Source organism: Podarcis liolepis (assembly GCF_965112155.1).
Source record: "Podarcis liolepis genome assembly, chromosome: 1".
Lineage (NCBI taxonomy): Eukaryota > Metazoa > Chordata > Lepidosauria > Squamata > Lacertidae > Podarcis > Podarcis liolepis.
Window position 1 is genome coordinate 103,344,730 of NC_139554.1, and position 17,143 is coordinate 103,361,872.

The window sequence follows — 17,143 nt, forward strand, 5'->3', positions numbered from 1 at the left end:
GCATTGCAAACTACTTTTGAAGCAGCATTTAGTAATTTCAAGATTCATCATCTAAAAATAGATTGAACTACAGTCAGAAAGGAGGTGTTACACCCCCAAAACATCTAACATTTTGTCTACATATTCTTATGTATATTGCTTCATATTTCCTTCACCTAAGGAAACTAACATGACCTACTAAAACAAGCCACATATTACTGCCCCTTGAGTGCTTGACAATTTTTTTGGAGTCGCCACCTGCGGGCAGCAATAAAAAGAAACAAACAAACAAAAGCTTGAGTCCCCTGAAGGGTCACAATATGGACTGCCGAACTACATTTGATTAGTGTCACAAATTGTGCTGACTAGTTTTACAGGATAAGAGAGCAGCAGTCTTACAATGCCTTTGTAATGATCTGTTTATTTACAAATGTACACACTGAGTAGGCAATACATAGGCACAGAAGGAAGCATGCTGGCAGGGCTAGTAAAAAAAATAAAAAGTATTAAACTAAATGCCAAAAACCAGTTCTACCACCAGCCAAAATCTAGAAACTGCTTTTTCCGCTTACCTTGGATATATTCTTCAATCCAGTTGTATGCCCCTATGACTCTACTGGTTGACATAAACCTGGGTACATTCCAAGGTAGCATCAGACAAAGAGTACTCAAGCTGTCCATTAAGGAAATACCTATGGTCCACCTCAATCACATGCTCTGCAAAAATCACAGGGCATGCTATCTTTTCACTCTGCAAAATAGAACAGCAGGTAGGACCATATAACTTTTACACTTGATCTTGGCAATCACAGACACACTCACAAAATGGTGTACACTTTTTCTTGCACACTAATAGAAAATGTTGTGTGTGCTAAGCAGCCCTTAATCCATTGGTGTTAGTGTTATGGCTAACTTGACTTATAAAGACAGAATGCCATCCAGAGCTCTCCAGCTAAGTTCCCGGGCAATAGCAGTAATTTCAGTTTTAAATTCATGCACATACATAGGCGTTGTTGTTTTCCTCTACAAAGCTTATTTTGCACAAAAATATACACAAACATGAAAATGGGCTTCTGCTTCACATATAACCACAAAGAATTGATGGGTAACTTCATACCCTTATCCCAAAATAAGAGTGACTAAGTGAGGGCTCTATGTTAAGCTCTTTCCTAAGCCCTCCCAGGGTGTCTGACTGGCAGGAGGCAAGGTATCTACCCACTGCTGCTAATGCCAATCCATGAAATACTTACAAGTTGTGCGAAAAGCTTTTCCTGTACGTTGTTAACGCTGAGGGTCAGCCAACCAATCTAAGATAGGCACTGCCAATGTGTTTCTAAGTGTTTTGCTTCCCTGGAGACTTTGGTACGCACTAAGACTTTCCTAAAAGTTGCCCTGCAACCTTCCTTTTCATTTAATGTGTTTGCTCTGGTAGTAAAGGAATCAATTCTCAAACTTAAAAAAACACACACGGCAGAAGCTATATTAACAAGAGGGAAAGCTTATATTGTTCAGGAAACACATTACTCTCATACAGATATTGTGATCATCGAAATATGGGGTACTTAATATGTAAATTTAATTTGGTAACATGGATATATTCCCAATGTTAATGCATTTTAGTTAAGTCTTGCAAAGGACAGTTTTGCTAAAACAAAGAATTTTAAATATGTTCCAATCATGCATTTGCAGATAAAATAAAATGTCTTGGCTAGGATTCTGAGAACCATGCATCTAGCCCCAAGGGGCTTCAGACTTTCTTCCTTCAAGCAGCTGCGTCTTTCATCTCATTGTTAACTGCTTTTGACATGTGACAGGGCATTGGGGGCGGGGGTTAAAAATGTTCAAAGAAAAGTGAAAGATTCCACTGGGCTATCACATGGTCCTTAATTCAACTAAGTATCTTTTTGCGTGCTCTGGTCCATGGGGTAACAAAGAGTCGGACACAACTAAACGACAACAATAGAATGCAATTGCTCCTCTTGTAAAACACTGATGCACCACCCGCTTAATGGCACTGATACTGTGTGTGTGTGTGTGTGTGTGTGTGTGTGTGTGTGTGTGTGTTTTGTAAGAATTTAATTGTAAAAAGCATTTTTAGAAACTAGCCAACCCACAGCATACAAACCTAGTTTATTCATCCATCAGATTCCAAGAGCTAAGAGTAGTAATTTCGAGAAAATTTAACCCAATTTTGTCTTTTAGGAGCAAATTATACTTAACGGTATTTTTTAAAAAAGAAAGAAAAAGGTTTTCCAGTTTATCAGGTGCTAGCAATGTATTTGCTTCTAAATAACACAAAAGCCTGATAAAAAGAATAGGCACAGTGTTCAGAACACTGAAATCATACTTCAAATCTTTCAGAAGAATTACCATCCTTTTAAACAGAAGCAGTATTTTTCCCCCTACATTATATGGCACCTCTTCAAATCACTGTCCCCACCACCATCAACCTTTACAATGTTGGCTGCACATGGATTAAGAAGGAAAATAACAATTTATTCACACTGCTCAATACCCTGGGAGTTTTGCAACAGAGTCAGGTAAAGCTGTCAATTGTAGTTTGTATGGATTACAGGATTCTTTCCGCAATCCAGAGAAGTGCTTCATAAGTAGAATGCACTGCGCTTAGACTTCTGTTTCTTTAAGGGCCATCCCACTCCAATCAATATAGCAAAATACTTCATATATTCCTAGAGAATTTCAAAAGCAGTTTGCTATACAGGATAGCGGTTTGCTACCAACATAGCTATCTGGATTTTAATCTCTGCCTCCTATAAAGTAATAATTGACTTGGCCCAGATGTAGTTAACTAAACAATTTATAGTCATGACTTTGCTCCCACTGAAATCATCAACGAGACTTAAATGCAACTCAGTCTGGATCAAACTAAATGTCCCACTATCAGTTATAACAAATATACTTCACCTGAGAGGTGCTTCAAATGGGGGTGGCCCAATAAAAAAACCATAGGTATGTTTTTAAACTATACTGCATATTCCAAGCTATTTTCTCAGCCAACTTCATAAAAATGTCAACTTTTAAACTTCCTTCAACCTTTTTCAATTTTATTTTATTGTTTAGTACAGCTAGATGCCAATATTAAGCCATATAAAACCTTATCAATAATAGACCACGTCATGTTTCTTTTTATGGTTATTTTTAGGTGCAAAATGTATATAAAACAATCTTAAAGAATTTTACCATCCCCCATGGCGTGAGAATAGCATACAGAATATGACAAAATACAAATGATGTGTCAGCAATAACCCTTTTAGTACTATTTTTCACAGTCCAATTAAAAAACAGATTAGAGTACTTTCAATTCCAAACAGCCTGCTCTTATGGAGTCCAACTGGACTAAAAAGCCCGACATCCACATACTGTTGTGGATCTCAGCATCAAGAATGCTGAAAAGAGTCAGTGCTATTTGCTGTTTCTGTACCGATTTCAATCAACCTTAACATGAGGTATAAGTATACAAAGTGTACAGTACACATAGAGGGGGAAAAATTGCACTTTCTGAAACACAGCCGAGTAAGTTTCAATACTGGGAGTCAATACCTGTGCCACTGATTTTCTTTTCTGATCTGCTGGAATAATAAAGTCAACATTTTCAACTGGATGAATTAGACTGGAATAATAAAATGTAAAAGTTAAAATTCCTCCTTTTCTTTCTCAATCCACACATTATTTATTAAACAGTTTCAAGTGATTTCACTTTAAAGTTAAGGTCAGCTGTAGTATTTGAACTCCACCCAGAGGAAGCATCTGGAAAGCCAAGTTTGAACTTCAAAATATTTTCTTTCCGTCGGAGGTGGCTTTAGTGTGTTAAGTAGCAAATAAAGTAGCAAATGAAGTTTTGATTTTATAAATACACATAAGCCATTAATTCACAGCTGTCAAGATGACCAAACGTCCAGCACTTTTTTTGGTACAATGTCTGTGCAGAATAAAAATCATCTGATCTTAAGTCTTGACATCATCCATTCCAGTCCTTGGCACAATCTGCAAATGAAACATTTAAATTCAGAAAAAGTGGTTACTTCATTGTTTATATATACATACATAATCTATGTATGAGAAACTTCAACCTCTGGCCATTCATATATCACCTTAATAGGTAGCTTCAAAAGCCACTGTCAGCCAGCACCAAAATATTAACTGCAAAATGGGAATAACAATAAGCTTGTTGTACCATGAAAGATTGTTGCAATGATTTATCAACCAGTAACTGGCGAAGACTTTTTTAAAAAACGAACTGTTTTTAAAATTTTGTCCATGGACATAAAAGGATTATCAATATAGGTGGTAACCATTTTGCCCTGCTCTGCCCCCATTCTGTCCTCTTCTGGGTCAAAAAGACCGTCATGCATAATTTGGACATACACAAAATGGTTGCTGCCTGTACATGGGTTTGTGGACAGTTGGGCTAGTGAAATGCTTCAAGGGCTAGAAACTTTTGCATTATCCTTTGGAAGGCTAAATTATTACTACAATTAAAATATATGGAGTGTTGTTAATTGATGCCAGTTCCATTTGTTTATCCATTGGTACACACAAGTGCAAAGAAGAGATACTTCATCTAACTGAAACACCTGTTTTCCCTACTATTGTATGTGCCATTTCTGTGCTTTTAACAAATTACAAAAGCTCTTTTTTATATTCCACCAAAAGCTATCATTTACCGGTTTTCCATTGTATCCTTAACAGTTACATAAAAGATAGAATTTTGGTGAGCCCAGAATTCTTCCATCTACACAACTGCTAAAAACAAAGGAGCCATAAAGGCTAACTCCCCTTTGCTTCATATTTCCCATCATTTACCTCTCCCCTCAACAGTTCATTATGCTTTAAGGACGAATTCTTCAAGACTTTACTTCCTACCTATACAAATAGAAAAACCATGGAAAGGTGAATATATGATATATGATAATAATATATGAATAAAATATATTTGGGTAGATTCCTTACTTTTTAGTTCTGTAAAAGGAAAGTATTAACTGGTGAAATGTTATCATATGGAGACAGTGGGAATAAATTTACCTAACTGGTTTACTAAGTATTGCCCTTGATTAGTTGCATGTACCAGATCTGTTCAGAAAAGTATCGATGAACCAAAGACTTCTTACCCTTCGCCAGTAAGAGCACAGCATGCCTGGATGTGCCACTGGTGATCTTTAATTGAGGTTAGCTTCAGAAACTGAGAAATTTCAGCTACTGTCATGCAGTCTTTAACATCCTGTTTGTTAGCAAAGATGAGCAAACCTGCTTTTTTCAAGTCCTAGAGAGGAAAGAAAAGAAAATGTCTCCAATTTGTTTCCCCATTATTCAACATGATAAACTAGCACGATAAAGTATTGCACACTTTTTTTAATGTAAAGCCACACTATGGTGGTCCCATGCAACCTAATAGTGTAGAGGCCAACCCAAATAAAGGTGACCTTCCAGCAATTCTAAGAAAGGGGGAACTGATAACTCTTGAGAGCCAGTGTGGTGTAGTGGTTAAGAGTGGTAGTCACGTAATCTGGGAAACCGGGTTCGTGTCTCCGCTCCTCCACATGCAGCTGCTGGGTGACCTTGGGCCAGTCACACTTCTGTGAAGTCTCTCAGCCTCACTCACCTCACAGAGTGTTTGTTGTGGGGGAGGAAGGGAAAGGAGAATATTAGCCGCTTTGAGACTCCTGAAGGGGAGTGAAAGGCGGGATATCAAATCCAAACTCTTCTTCTCTTCTTCTATCTTAGAAAAGAATAAGCTTCCATTGTGCCTAGAAGGAACTAGGTTCACTGTTTTGGAGAAAGCTTGGAGGTTCCCTGAAACTGCAGTACAGTATTTGGCTGGGGTAGGGTAGATCCCAAACTGGTCTGTATAGTTTCAGGGCATACTTACCAGAACACTGGCTTATTTACCACCACCACACCACCCCAAATCCCACATTTTGATGACACCATCTGTGACAGGCTTTCTGTTCACCTCCAGTACATTAAAAACTAAAACCAAGGTCAACAGAGCAAGAGATCTGACTGCCACTATGTTTCTCCACTCCCTGCCTGTGTTCCCAGGAGGTGCTAGATGTGAAGAAACACGGCAACAACCAAGAGTTCTTGCTTGCAAGCACTATAGCCTTAAATGCTGGGGCATGATTAGGAAGCTGGCCTATCATTGCCATCACAGGCACCAGCTTTTGAAGGTTAGAAGAAGGAGGAGGAGGAGAGTTTGGATTTAATATCCTGCCTTTCACTCCCTTTAAGGAGTCTCAAAGCGGCTAACATTCTCCTTTCCCTTCCTCCCCCACAACAAACACTCTGTGAGATGAGTGGGGTGAGAGACTTCAAAGAAGTGTGACTGGCCTAAGGTCACCCAGCAGCTTCATGTGGAGGAGCGGAGACGCGAACCCGGTTCCCCACATTACAAGACTACTGCTCTTAACCACTACACCACACTAGAAACAATGAGGAAGCTGCTAGAATGAGCAAAAACAGGTGTACAGTGGTACCTTGTTTTGAGCCCAGGATCTATTCCAGAGCTCCAGACACTCGATGAAAAGGACGCTCGACAAAGCGTCACTCTGCGCGCGGAACGGTTTGCGCTTCTGCGCATGCACGAGCAGCAAACCCGGAAGTAACCCGTTCCGGTACTTCTGGGTTTGCCGCAGACATCCGCCGAAATGGATGCTGGACGGGGTGGACTTATACAGAGGATTTCACTGTATAAGGATACACTGTACGGATTTCCCCTATGTAAGTTTGTTTTCTCAGTCCTATGAACCTACTTTATTTTTAGTAAAGCCACAGAAATTAAGTTAAAGTGGACTTTTTTTATCACCAGCAGTGTTCACTGATCCCTCTTTTTTAGTGTTAAAAGTCACAAGCGTAACTTTACAAAACATTTCTCCCTTCCAACACAGAATGGAGTAAAAGCTGGAGCGGGTGGCGCTGTGGGTAAAAGCCTCAGCACCTAGGGCTTGCCGATCGAAAGGTCGGCGGTTCGAATCCCCGCGGCGGGGTGCGCTCCCGCTGCTCGGTCCCAGCGCCTGCCAACCTAGTAGTTCGAAAGCACCCCCGGGTGCAAGTAGATAAATAGGGACCGCTTACTGGCGGGAAGGTAAACGGCGTTTCCATGTGCTGCGCTGGCTCGCCAGATGCAGCTTGTCACGCTGGCCACGTGACCCAGAAGTGTCTGCGGACAGCGCTGGCCCCCGGCCTCTTGAGTGAGATGGGCGCACAACCCTAGAGTCTGTCAAGACTGGCCCGTACGGGCAGGGGTACCTTTACCTTTTACTGTGCCACTTGTTTTATCATTCATGTCAATGCCATTAATATCCCATACACCTAATTCTGATGTTAGAGGGCTACATTCAGCCCCCAGGCATGAGGTTCTCAAATGTAAAAGATCTAAATTTAAAAGTGTGCTAGAAACATAGCCTTTCAGTATGTAAAGGGAGAATGAAGACACCCTATAGTGGTGCCGTTCTGACTACTTGACAGCTACTAAGGTTTTTGTTTTAGTTTTGAAAGGGTTTTGAGGCCAATAGCAGCTGTTCTCAAACAACACAGGACTTTTAACAATGATGTCAGTTTCACACAAAAGGCAGTATGGCGACTATAAATAGTCACATGTGAAAATCTTTTGGGGGCCTCTTAAAAGTCTGAAGAAGAGGTGACAGCCCCAGAGATTTGTATCAAATCTAATAGCTTCTCAGCTATAATAAAATGAACCATCTTGAAATAATTACCTAAATGGAAGTCAGAAACAGAACTTTAGCATTAAGACAGGGACTTATTGCAGCATTTTTTTAAGCTAGATAAAAAATTCCCAGCACATACTCACCTCGTGTGCTAACATTTTATAGAGTTCTTCTTTAGTTACAGAAATTCTCTCTCTGTCTGTGCTATCCACAACAACTATCACAAACTAAAAGAAAAAGAAGAGTTATCGTTATTTAATTTAGTAGTCATTTCACAAAAATGTCTCAAAACGACTCATGTCATATAAAAAAAAATTGATGTAATATAATTCAAACAAATGTAACATTAAAATCAGTAACTGCAAACTAAAAGTGATTACTAAACAAAGACTCTTCACATACATCCTAAGCCCACCCCAAAGTACAGAAAGATTAAGGTCACCCCCGCCCCCGAAAAGCTTTGTTATAAAAATTGTTGAGGTATCCTCATTATGCATAGTTAAAGCATATTACAGTGGTGCCCCGCAAGACGAATGCCTCGCAAGACGGAAAACTCGCTAGACGAAAGAGTTTTCCGTTTTGGAGGTGCTTCGCAAAACGAATTTCCTATGGGCTTGCTTCGCAAGACGACAATGTCTTGTGAGTTCCTGCTGTGTTTTTTTCCTCCCCCCCTTTTTCTAAGCTGCTTATCAGCTGATCCGATCAGCAGATAAGCCACTAAAAGCCGCTAATAGCGCTAATCCGCTAATCCGTCAATGGGCTTGCTTCGCAAGACGAAAAAACCGCTAGACGAAGAGAATCACAGAACGGATTCTTTTCGTCTTGCGAGGCACCACTGTACTGCAAAATAGTCCATGCTTTCTCTTTTTGGTCTGAATAATCTCTACAGCCCCCACTCTCATTCATATATATATATATATATATATATATATATATATATATATATATATATACACACACACACACACACATACATATATATATACATATATATATATATATATATATATGTTTTCGTAGATTTTCACGGGTACAGGAATGCAGGTTTTGGTGTCCTCGGGTGTCTTCCCGTGTAAAAGTTGGGGTGTCTAGGCGACGTTTCGACGAGGTCTCACTCGTCATCTTCAGGCTGGTGCTTTCGGCTTCTTGTTACTGGAACAGAGCGGGATCTCAGTGTTTGAGTTCCTATAAATACTGTAGAGGGGTGTGGTGTATTGCCTCAAAAGTTCTGGGCAGAGGGGAAGTTCCCAGGCTAGTGTTCTTTTCTTCTTTTGTTCCTTAATTACTTGAGGGATATCTTGAGTGATTTCTTGAGTGATATTCTGAGTACCACTTAGGTGGGTCATTAGGTGTGGATTAGTTGCTAAAGCCTTCGTGTCTTGACCTCTTGAATTTGTGAAGAGTTTTTCTGGGAAGATGGCTGTACTGCACTTAGTTGTGCTTTGGCTTGGCTTCGTGTATAGGGGCGAGCTGTGGTTTTGTGCCCTGTGCCAGCCAGATCTGTGTAGGGATTGCAGGGGGGTGCAGCATCCGGAGTTGCCACTATGGTTTGGTTACTGGATGGTGTCTGTAATTTATCTGTGGAGAGGGTCTGGGTTTGGGTCTGGTGTGGTTGATTGGTGGTGGCGTTCTGTGTGCCTCTGGATCTGGTGTCGGTTTTTGTGGGGAGGGCTAATTTCCAGATGTCTGGCAGGCGGGACGTGTCGTCACGCTTGTTCATGTTGTGAGGGTGTTTCTCTATCTCGATGGCTTCCATGATTATTCTCTTGTGGTGATGTTCCATGTTAAAGAGCAATTTGGAATCTGCAAAATTAATTTCGTGTCCTGTTTCTTTCATGTGTTGGAAAAGAGAGGAAGATTTTTCTTCTTTTTTGACGGCATTCTTGTGTTCTGCGATACGTGCATTTATTCGTCTGTTTGTTTGTCCAATGTACGTGGCTGGGCAGACTTTGCAGGGTATTTCATAGACCCCTTGGTTTTCCAACTGGATTTTATCTTTGGGGTTTCTGAGGATATTGGCTATTTTTTGGTTGGTGCAAAAGGCTGTTTTGATATTGTGTTTATGGAGGATTTTGCTAATTTTATCTGTAGTGCCCTTGATATAAGGAAGGAGGGCCATGCCATTGTTTTCTTCCGTGTCTTGGTTTTTGGGGGGTGTTTCTTTTTGGATTAGCTTCTTAACCCTGTTTTGCTGGTATCCATTGGCGATTAACACATTTGAGAGATTCTGTAACTCAGTTGTCAAGTGGTCTTTGTCAGCCAGGCGTTTGGTTCTGGAGATGAGGGTCTTGGCTACGGAGTTTATTTGTGCAGGGTGGTGGTGTGATTGAGCATGTAAGTAGCGGTTGGTGTGTGTTTTTTTCCGGTAGATAGTGTGTCCTAGGGAGCCATCAGGTTTTTTGTAGATTAGGACGTCAAGGAAGGGAAGCTGGTTGTTGGCTTCTATTTCCATAGTGAATTGTATTTTGGGGTGTAGGCTGTTGAGATGTGTGAGGAAGCTATCTAGTTTTTCTTTCCCGTGTGGCCAAATTACAAAGGTGTCGTCAACATATCTGAGCCAAAGTTTGGGTTTGTGTTCTGACTTGTCTAAAGCATTGGTTTCAAAGTGTTCCATGTACAGATTTGCGATGACCGGTGAGAGGGGTGATCCCATAGGTGCTCCTTCTATCTGTTTGTATCTTTGTCCATTGTGGATGAAGTACGTGTTGGTTAGGCAGTGGTTGGTCAGGTCCAGGATGTATTCGGGGGGATTGTATTTGTTTTGAATGGCTGTCAAGGCTTCATTAATGGGCACTTGTGTGAAGAGAGATACAACATCGAAGCTCACAAGTAGGTCATCGGGATGTAGGTTTTGCTTCTTTATTGTTTCTATGAACTGGAAGGAGTTTGTAACGTGTGAAGAGATGGATTCTGCATAGGGCTGAAGTTGCTTAGCGAGAAATTTAGCGAGATTTTGTAGAGGTGAGCCTATGGAGCTGACTATTGGTCTGAGTGGTGTTCCTTCTTTGTGTATCTTGGGGAGGCCGTAGAGTTTGGGGCATCTGGATGATTTTTCTCTGGGGATGATTCTTAGCTGGATTTCTTCACTGATAGGAGAGGCTTTTATTTTGGATTTGGTGGTTTTTTCCAGATAGGTGGTGGGATCTGTTTTTATAGGTTGGTAGGTAGGGTCTTGGAGTAGATTTGATAGTTTTGCTTGGTAGTCCGATGTGTTCATCACAACAGTGGCATTACCTTTGTCTGCTGGGAGAATGATTATGTTGTTGTCTTTCCTCAGGTTGGTGAGTGCTTTCTGTTCTTCTTTGTGTAAATTGCTTCTGGGTGGTTTGCTGGAGCAGAGGATGTTGGTGACTTCAAGTCTGATTTTATTGGCTTCATCTGGGTTGATTTTGGTTAGGCTAGCTTCGACTCCGCATATGATGTTTTCCGTGGGGATGCGTCTCGGGGTAACTGCAAAGTTGAAACCTTTGGAGAGTACTTTGGTTTCAGTTGAGGTGAGGATCCTGTCTGATATGTTATGTACTGTTTGTTTCATGGGTTGTTGTGGAGGGTGGCTGGGCTTCTGGCGTCTCTCTAGTTTGTGGAGTTTGTTGGTGTGTGTGTCTGTCTTATGTGAGGTCTCAGTTTCAGCTCTCCAGACGGCTAGTTGTTTGCATTTGTCCCAGAGTGCAGGGTGGATTTTGTTACAGAGTTTGAGGTGAAGAGTGAGCAGATCTTTGTTGGTTTGGTTTAGTAGGTATCTTTTCTTATGTAGTTCGTTTCTGATTAGGGATAGTTCAGTTCGTTTCAGGATCCTTTCGGTAGCTGGGGTTTTAGAGTGGAATTTAAGTTGGAAGCATGTGGGAATTAAGTTGTTGTCTCGGCAGTTGCGTAGGAACAAGAGATCACATAAGATGGTGGCTCTTCGGATTTCTAGTTTCTCGTAGGTTCTTGTCAGCTGGAAGGTTTCCTCCCCGTAGAGGTGAGATATTTGTTTTCGTAGATTTTCACGGGTACAGGAATGCAGGTTTTGGTGTCCTCGGGTGTCTTCCCGTGTAAAAGTTGGGGTGTCTAGGCGACGTTTCGACGAGGTCTCACTCGTCATCTTCAGGCTGGTGCTTTCGGCTTCTTGTTACTGGAACAGAGCGGGATCTCAGTGTTTGAGTTCCTATAAATACTGTAGAGGGGTGTGGTGTATTGCCTCAAAAGTTCTGGGCAGAGGGGAAGTTCCCAGGCTAGTGTTCTTTTCTTCTTTTGTTCCTTAATTACTTGAGGGATATCTTGAGTGATTTCTTGAGTGATATTCTGAGTACCACTTAGGTGGGTCATTAGGTGTGGATTAGTTGCTAAAGCCTTCGTGTCTTGACCTCTTGAATTTGTGAAGAGTTTTTCTGGGAAGATGGCTGTACTGCACTTAGTTGTGCTTTGGCTTGGCTTCGTGTATAGGGGCGAGCTGTGGTTTTGTGCCCTGTGCCAGCCAGATCTGTGTAGGGATTGCAGGGGGGTGCAGCATCCGGAGTTGCCACTATGGTTTGGTTACTGGATGGTGTCTGTAATTTATCTGTGGAGAGGGTCTGGGTTTGGGTCTGGTGTGGTTGATTGGTGGTGGCGTTCTGTGTGCCTCTGGATCTGGTGTCGGTTTTTGTGGGGAGGGCTAATTTCCAGATGTCTGGCAGGCGGGACGTGTCGTCACGCTTGTTCATGTTGTGAGGGTGTTTCTCTATCTCGATGGCTTCCATGATTATTCTCTTGTGGTGATGTTCCATGTTAAAGAGCAATTTGGAATCTGCAAAATTAATTTCGTGTCCTGTTTCTTTCATGTGTTGGAAAAGAGAGGAAGATTTTTCTTCTTTTTTGACGGCATTCTTGTGTTCTGCGATACGTGCATTTATTCGTCTGTTTGTTTGTCCAATGTACGTGGCTGGGCAGACTTTGCAGGGTATTTCATAGACCCCTTGGTTTTCCAACTGGATTTTATCTTTGGGGTTTCTGAGGATATTGGCTATTTTTTGGTTGGTGCAAAAGGCTGTTTTGATATTGTGTTTATGGAGGATTTTGCTAATTTTATCTGTAGTGCCCTTGATATAAGGAAGGAGGGCCATGCCATTGTTTTCTTCCGTGTCTTGGTTTTTGGGGGGTGTTTCTTTTTGGATTAGCTTCTTAACCCTGTTTTGCTGGTATCCATTGGCGATTAACACATTTGAGAGATTCTGTAACTCAGTTGTCAAGTGGTCTTTGTCAGCCAGGCGTTTGGTTCTGGAGATGAGGGTCTTGGCTACGGAGTTTATTTGTGCAGGGTGGTGGTGTGATTGAGCATGTAAGTAGCGGTTGGTGTGTGTTTTTTTCCGGTAGATAGTGTGTCCTAGGGAGCCATCAGGTTTTTTGTAGATTAGGACGTCAAGGAAGGGAAGCTGGTTGTTGGCTTCTATTTCCATAGTGAATTGTATTTTGGGGTGTAGGCTGTTGAGATGTGTGAGGAAGCTATCTAGTTTTTCTTTCCCGTGTGGCCAAATTACAAAGGTGTCGTCAACATATCTGAGCCAAAGTTTGGGTTTGTGTTCTGACTTGTCTAAAGCATTGGTTTCAAAGTGTTCCATGTACAGATTTGCGATGACCGGTGAGAGGGGTGATCCCATAGGTGCTCCTTCTATCTGTTTGTATCTTTGTCCATTGTGGATGAAGTACGTGTTGGTTAGGCAGTGGTTGGTCAGGTCCAGGATGTATTCGGGGGGATTGTATTTGTTTTGAATGGCTGTCAAGGCTTCATTAATGGGCACTTGTGTGAAGAGAGATACAACATCGAAGCTCACAAGTAGGTCATCGGGATGTAGGTTTTGCTTCTTTATTGTTTCTATGAACTGGAAGGAGTTTGTAACGTGTGAAGAGATGGATTCTGCATAGGGCTGAAGTTGCTTAGCGAGAAATTTAGCGAGATTTTGTAGAGGTGAGCCTATGGAGCTGACTATTGGTCTGAGTGGTGTTCCTTCTTTGTGTATCTTGGGGAGGCCGTAGAGTTTGGGGCATCTGGATGATTTTTCTCTGGGGATGATTCTTAGCTGGATTTCTTCACTGATAGGAGAGGCTTTTATTTTGGATTTGGTGGTTTTTTCCAGATAGGTGGTGGGATCTGTTTTTATAGGTTGGTAGGTAGGGTCTTGGAGTAGATTTGATAGTTTTGCTTGGTAGTCCGATGTGTTCATCACAACAGTGGCATTACCTTTGTCTGCTGGGAGAATGATTATGTTGTTGTCTTTCCTCAGGTTGGTGAGTGCTTTCTGTTCTTCTTTGTGTAAATTGCTTCTGGGTGGTTTGCTGGAGCAGAGGATGTTGGTGACTTCAAGTCTGATTTTATTGGCTTCATCTGGGTTGATTTTGGTTAGGCTAGCTTCGACTCCGCATATGATGTTTTCCGTGGGGATGCGTCTCGGGGTAACTGCAAAGTTGAAACCTTTGGAGAGTACTTTGGTTTCAGTTGAGGTGAGGATCCTGTCTGATATGTTATGTACTGTTTGTTTCATGGGTTGTTGTGGAGGGTGGCTGGGCTTCTGGCGTCTCTCTAGTTTGTGGAGTTTGTTGGTGTGTGTGTCTGTCTTATGTGAGGTCTCAGTTTCAGCTCTCCAGACGGCTAGTTGTTTGCATTTGTCCCAGAGTGCAGGGTGGATTTTGTTACAGAGTTTGAGGTGAAGAGTGAGCAGATCTTTGTTGGTTTGGTTTAGTAGGTATCTTTTCTTATGTAGTTCGTTTCTGATTAGGGATAGTTCAGTTCGTTTCAGGATCCTTTCGGTAGCTGGGGTTTTAGAGTGGAATTTAAGTTGGAAGCATGTGGGAATTAAGTTGTTGTCTCGGCAGTTGCGTAGGAACAAGAGATCACATAAGATGGTGGCTCTTCGGATTTCTAGTTTCTCGTAGGTTCTTGTCAGCTGGAAGGTTTCCTCCCCGTAGAGGTGAGATATTTGTTTTCGTAGATTTTCACGGGTACAGGAATGCAGGTTTTGGTGTCCTCGGGTGTCTTCCCGTGTAAAAGTTGGGGTGTCTAGGCGACGTTTCGACGAGGTCTCACTCGTCATCTTCAGGCTGGTGCTTTCGGCTTCTTGTTACTGGAACAGAGCGGGATCTCAGTGTTTGAGTTCCTATAAATACTGTAGAGGGGTGTGGTGTATTGCCTCAAAAGTTCTGGGCAGAGGGGAAGTTCCCAGGCTAGTGTTCTTTTCTTCTTTTGTTCCTTAATTACTTGAGGGATATCTTGAGTGATTTCTTGAGTGATATTCTGAGTACCACTTAGGTGGGTCATTAGGTGTGGATTAGTTGCTAAAGCCTTCGTGTCTTGACCTCTTGAATTTGTGAAGAGTTTTTCTGGGAAGATGGCTGTACTGCACTTAGTTGTGCTTTGGCTTGGCTTCGTGTATAGGGGCGAGCTGTGGTTTTGTGCCCTGTGCCAGCCAGATCTGTGTAGGGATTGCAGGGGGGTGCAGCATCCGGAGTTGCCACTATGGTTTGGTTACTGGATGGTGTCTGTAATTTATCTGTGGAGAGGGTCTGGGTTTGGGTCTGGTGTGGTTGATTGGTGGTGGCGTTCTGTGTGCCTCTGGATCTGGTGTCGGTTTTTGTGGGGAGGGCTAATTTCCAGATGTCTGGCAGGCGGGACGTGTCGTCACGCTTGTTCATGTTGTGAGGGTGTTTCTCTATCTCGATGGCTTCCATGATTATTCTCTTGTGGTGATGTTCCATGTTAAAGAGCAATTTGGAATCTGCAAAATTAATTTCGTGTCCTGTTTCTTTCATGTGTTGGAAAAGAGAGGAAGATTTTTCTTCTTTTTTGACGGCATTCTTGTGTTCTGCGATACGTGCATTTATTCGTCTGTTTGTTTGTCCAATGTACGTGGCTGGGCAGACTTTGCAGGGTATTTCATAGACCCCTTGGTTTTCCAACTGGATTTTATCTTTGGGGTTTCTGAGGATATTGGCTATTTTTTGGTTGGTGCAAAAGGCTGTTTTGATATTGTGTTTATGGAGGATTTTGCTAATTTTATCTGTAGTGCCCTTGATATAAGGAAGGAGGGCCATGCCATTGTTTTCTTCCGTGTCTTGGTTTTTGGGGGGTGTTTCTTTTTGGATTAGCTTCTTAACCCTGTTTTGCTGGTATCCATTGGCGATTAACACATTTGAGAGATTCTGTAACTCAGTTGTCAAGTGGTCTTTGTCAGCCAGGCGTTTGGTTCTGGAGATGAGGGTCTTGGCTACGGAGTTTATTTGTGCAGGGTGGTGGTGTGATTGAGCATGTAAGTAGCGGTTGGTGTGTGTTTTTTTCCGGTAGATAGTGTGTCCTAGGGAGCCATCAGGTTTTTTGTAGATTAGGACGTCAAGGAAGGGAAGCTGGTTGTTGGCTTCTATTTCCATAGTGAATTGTATTTTGGGGTGTAGGCTGTTGAGATGTGTGAGGAAGCTATCTAGTTTTTCTTTCCCGTGTGGCCAAATTACAAAGGTGTCGTCAACATATCTGAGCCAAAGTTTGGGTTTGTGTTCTGACTTGTCTAAAGCATTGGTTTCAAAGTGTTCCATGTACAGATTTGCGATGACCGGTGAGAGGGGTGATCCCATAGGTGCTCCTTCTATCTGTTTGTATCTTTGTCCATTGTGGATGAAGTACGTGTTGGTTAGGCAGTGGTTGGTCAGGTCCAGGATGTATTCGGGGGGATTGTATTTGTTTTGAATGGCTGTCAAGGCTTCATTAATGGGCACTTGTGTGAAGAGAGATACAACATCGAAGCTCACAAGTAGGTCATCGGGATGTAGGTTTTGCTTCTTTATTGTTTCTATGAACTGGAAGGAGTTTGTAACGTGTGAAGAGATGGATTCTGCATAGGGCTGAAGTTGCTTAGCGAGAAATTTAGCGAGATTTTGTAGAGGTGAGCCTATGGAGCTGACTATTGGTCTGAGTGGTGTTCCTTCTTTGTGTATCTTGGGGAGGCCGTAGAGTTTGGGGCATCTGGATGATTTTTCTCTGGGGATGATTCTTAGCTGGATTTCTTCACTGATAGGAGAGGCTTTTATTTTGGATTTGGTGGTTTTTTCCAGATAGGTGGTGGGATCTGTTTTTATAGGTTGGTAGGTAGGGTCTTGGAGTAGATTTGATAGTTTTGCTTGGTAGTCCGATGTGTTCATCACAACAGTGGCATTACCTTTGTCTGCTGGGAGAATGATTATGTTGTTGTCTTTCCTCAGGTTGGTGAGTGCTTTCTGTTCTTCTTTGTGTAAATTGCTTCTGGGTGGTTTGCTGGAGCAGAGGATGTTGGTGACTTCAAGTCTGATTTTATTGGCTTCATCTGGGTTGATTTTGGTTAGGCTAGCTTCGACTCCGCATATGATGTTTTCCGTGGGGATGCGTCTCGGGGTAACTGCAAAGTTGAAACCTTTGGAGAGTACTTTGGTTTCAGTTGAGGTGAGGATCCTGTCTGATATGTTATGTACTGTTTGTTTCATGGGTTGTTGTGGAGGGTGGC

The 17,143-nt window shown here is 42.1% G+C and overlaps 1 protein-coding gene across 1 annotated transcript in view; it reads right to left on the reverse strand.

Annotated features, from left to right (window-relative positions):
- Positions 1-380: 380 nt before the first annotated feature.
- Positions 381-17,143, reverse strand: part of ARL5A (ARF like GTPase 5A) — a 28,635-nt gene continuing 11,872 nt past the window's right edge. Inside the window, exons 4-6 of the mRNA XM_083495158.1 lie at positions 7,808-7,891; positions 5,109-5,260; positions 381-3,984 (exon numbers count right to left, since the gene is read on the reverse strand). Of these exons, the coding sequence (XP_083351284.1) occupies positions 3,936-3,984; positions 5,109-5,260; positions 7,808-7,891 (285 nt within the window). The 3' untranslated portion in view covers positions 381-3,935. The remainder of the gene's footprint in view (positions 3,985-5,108; positions 5,261-7,807; positions 7,892-17,143) is intronic.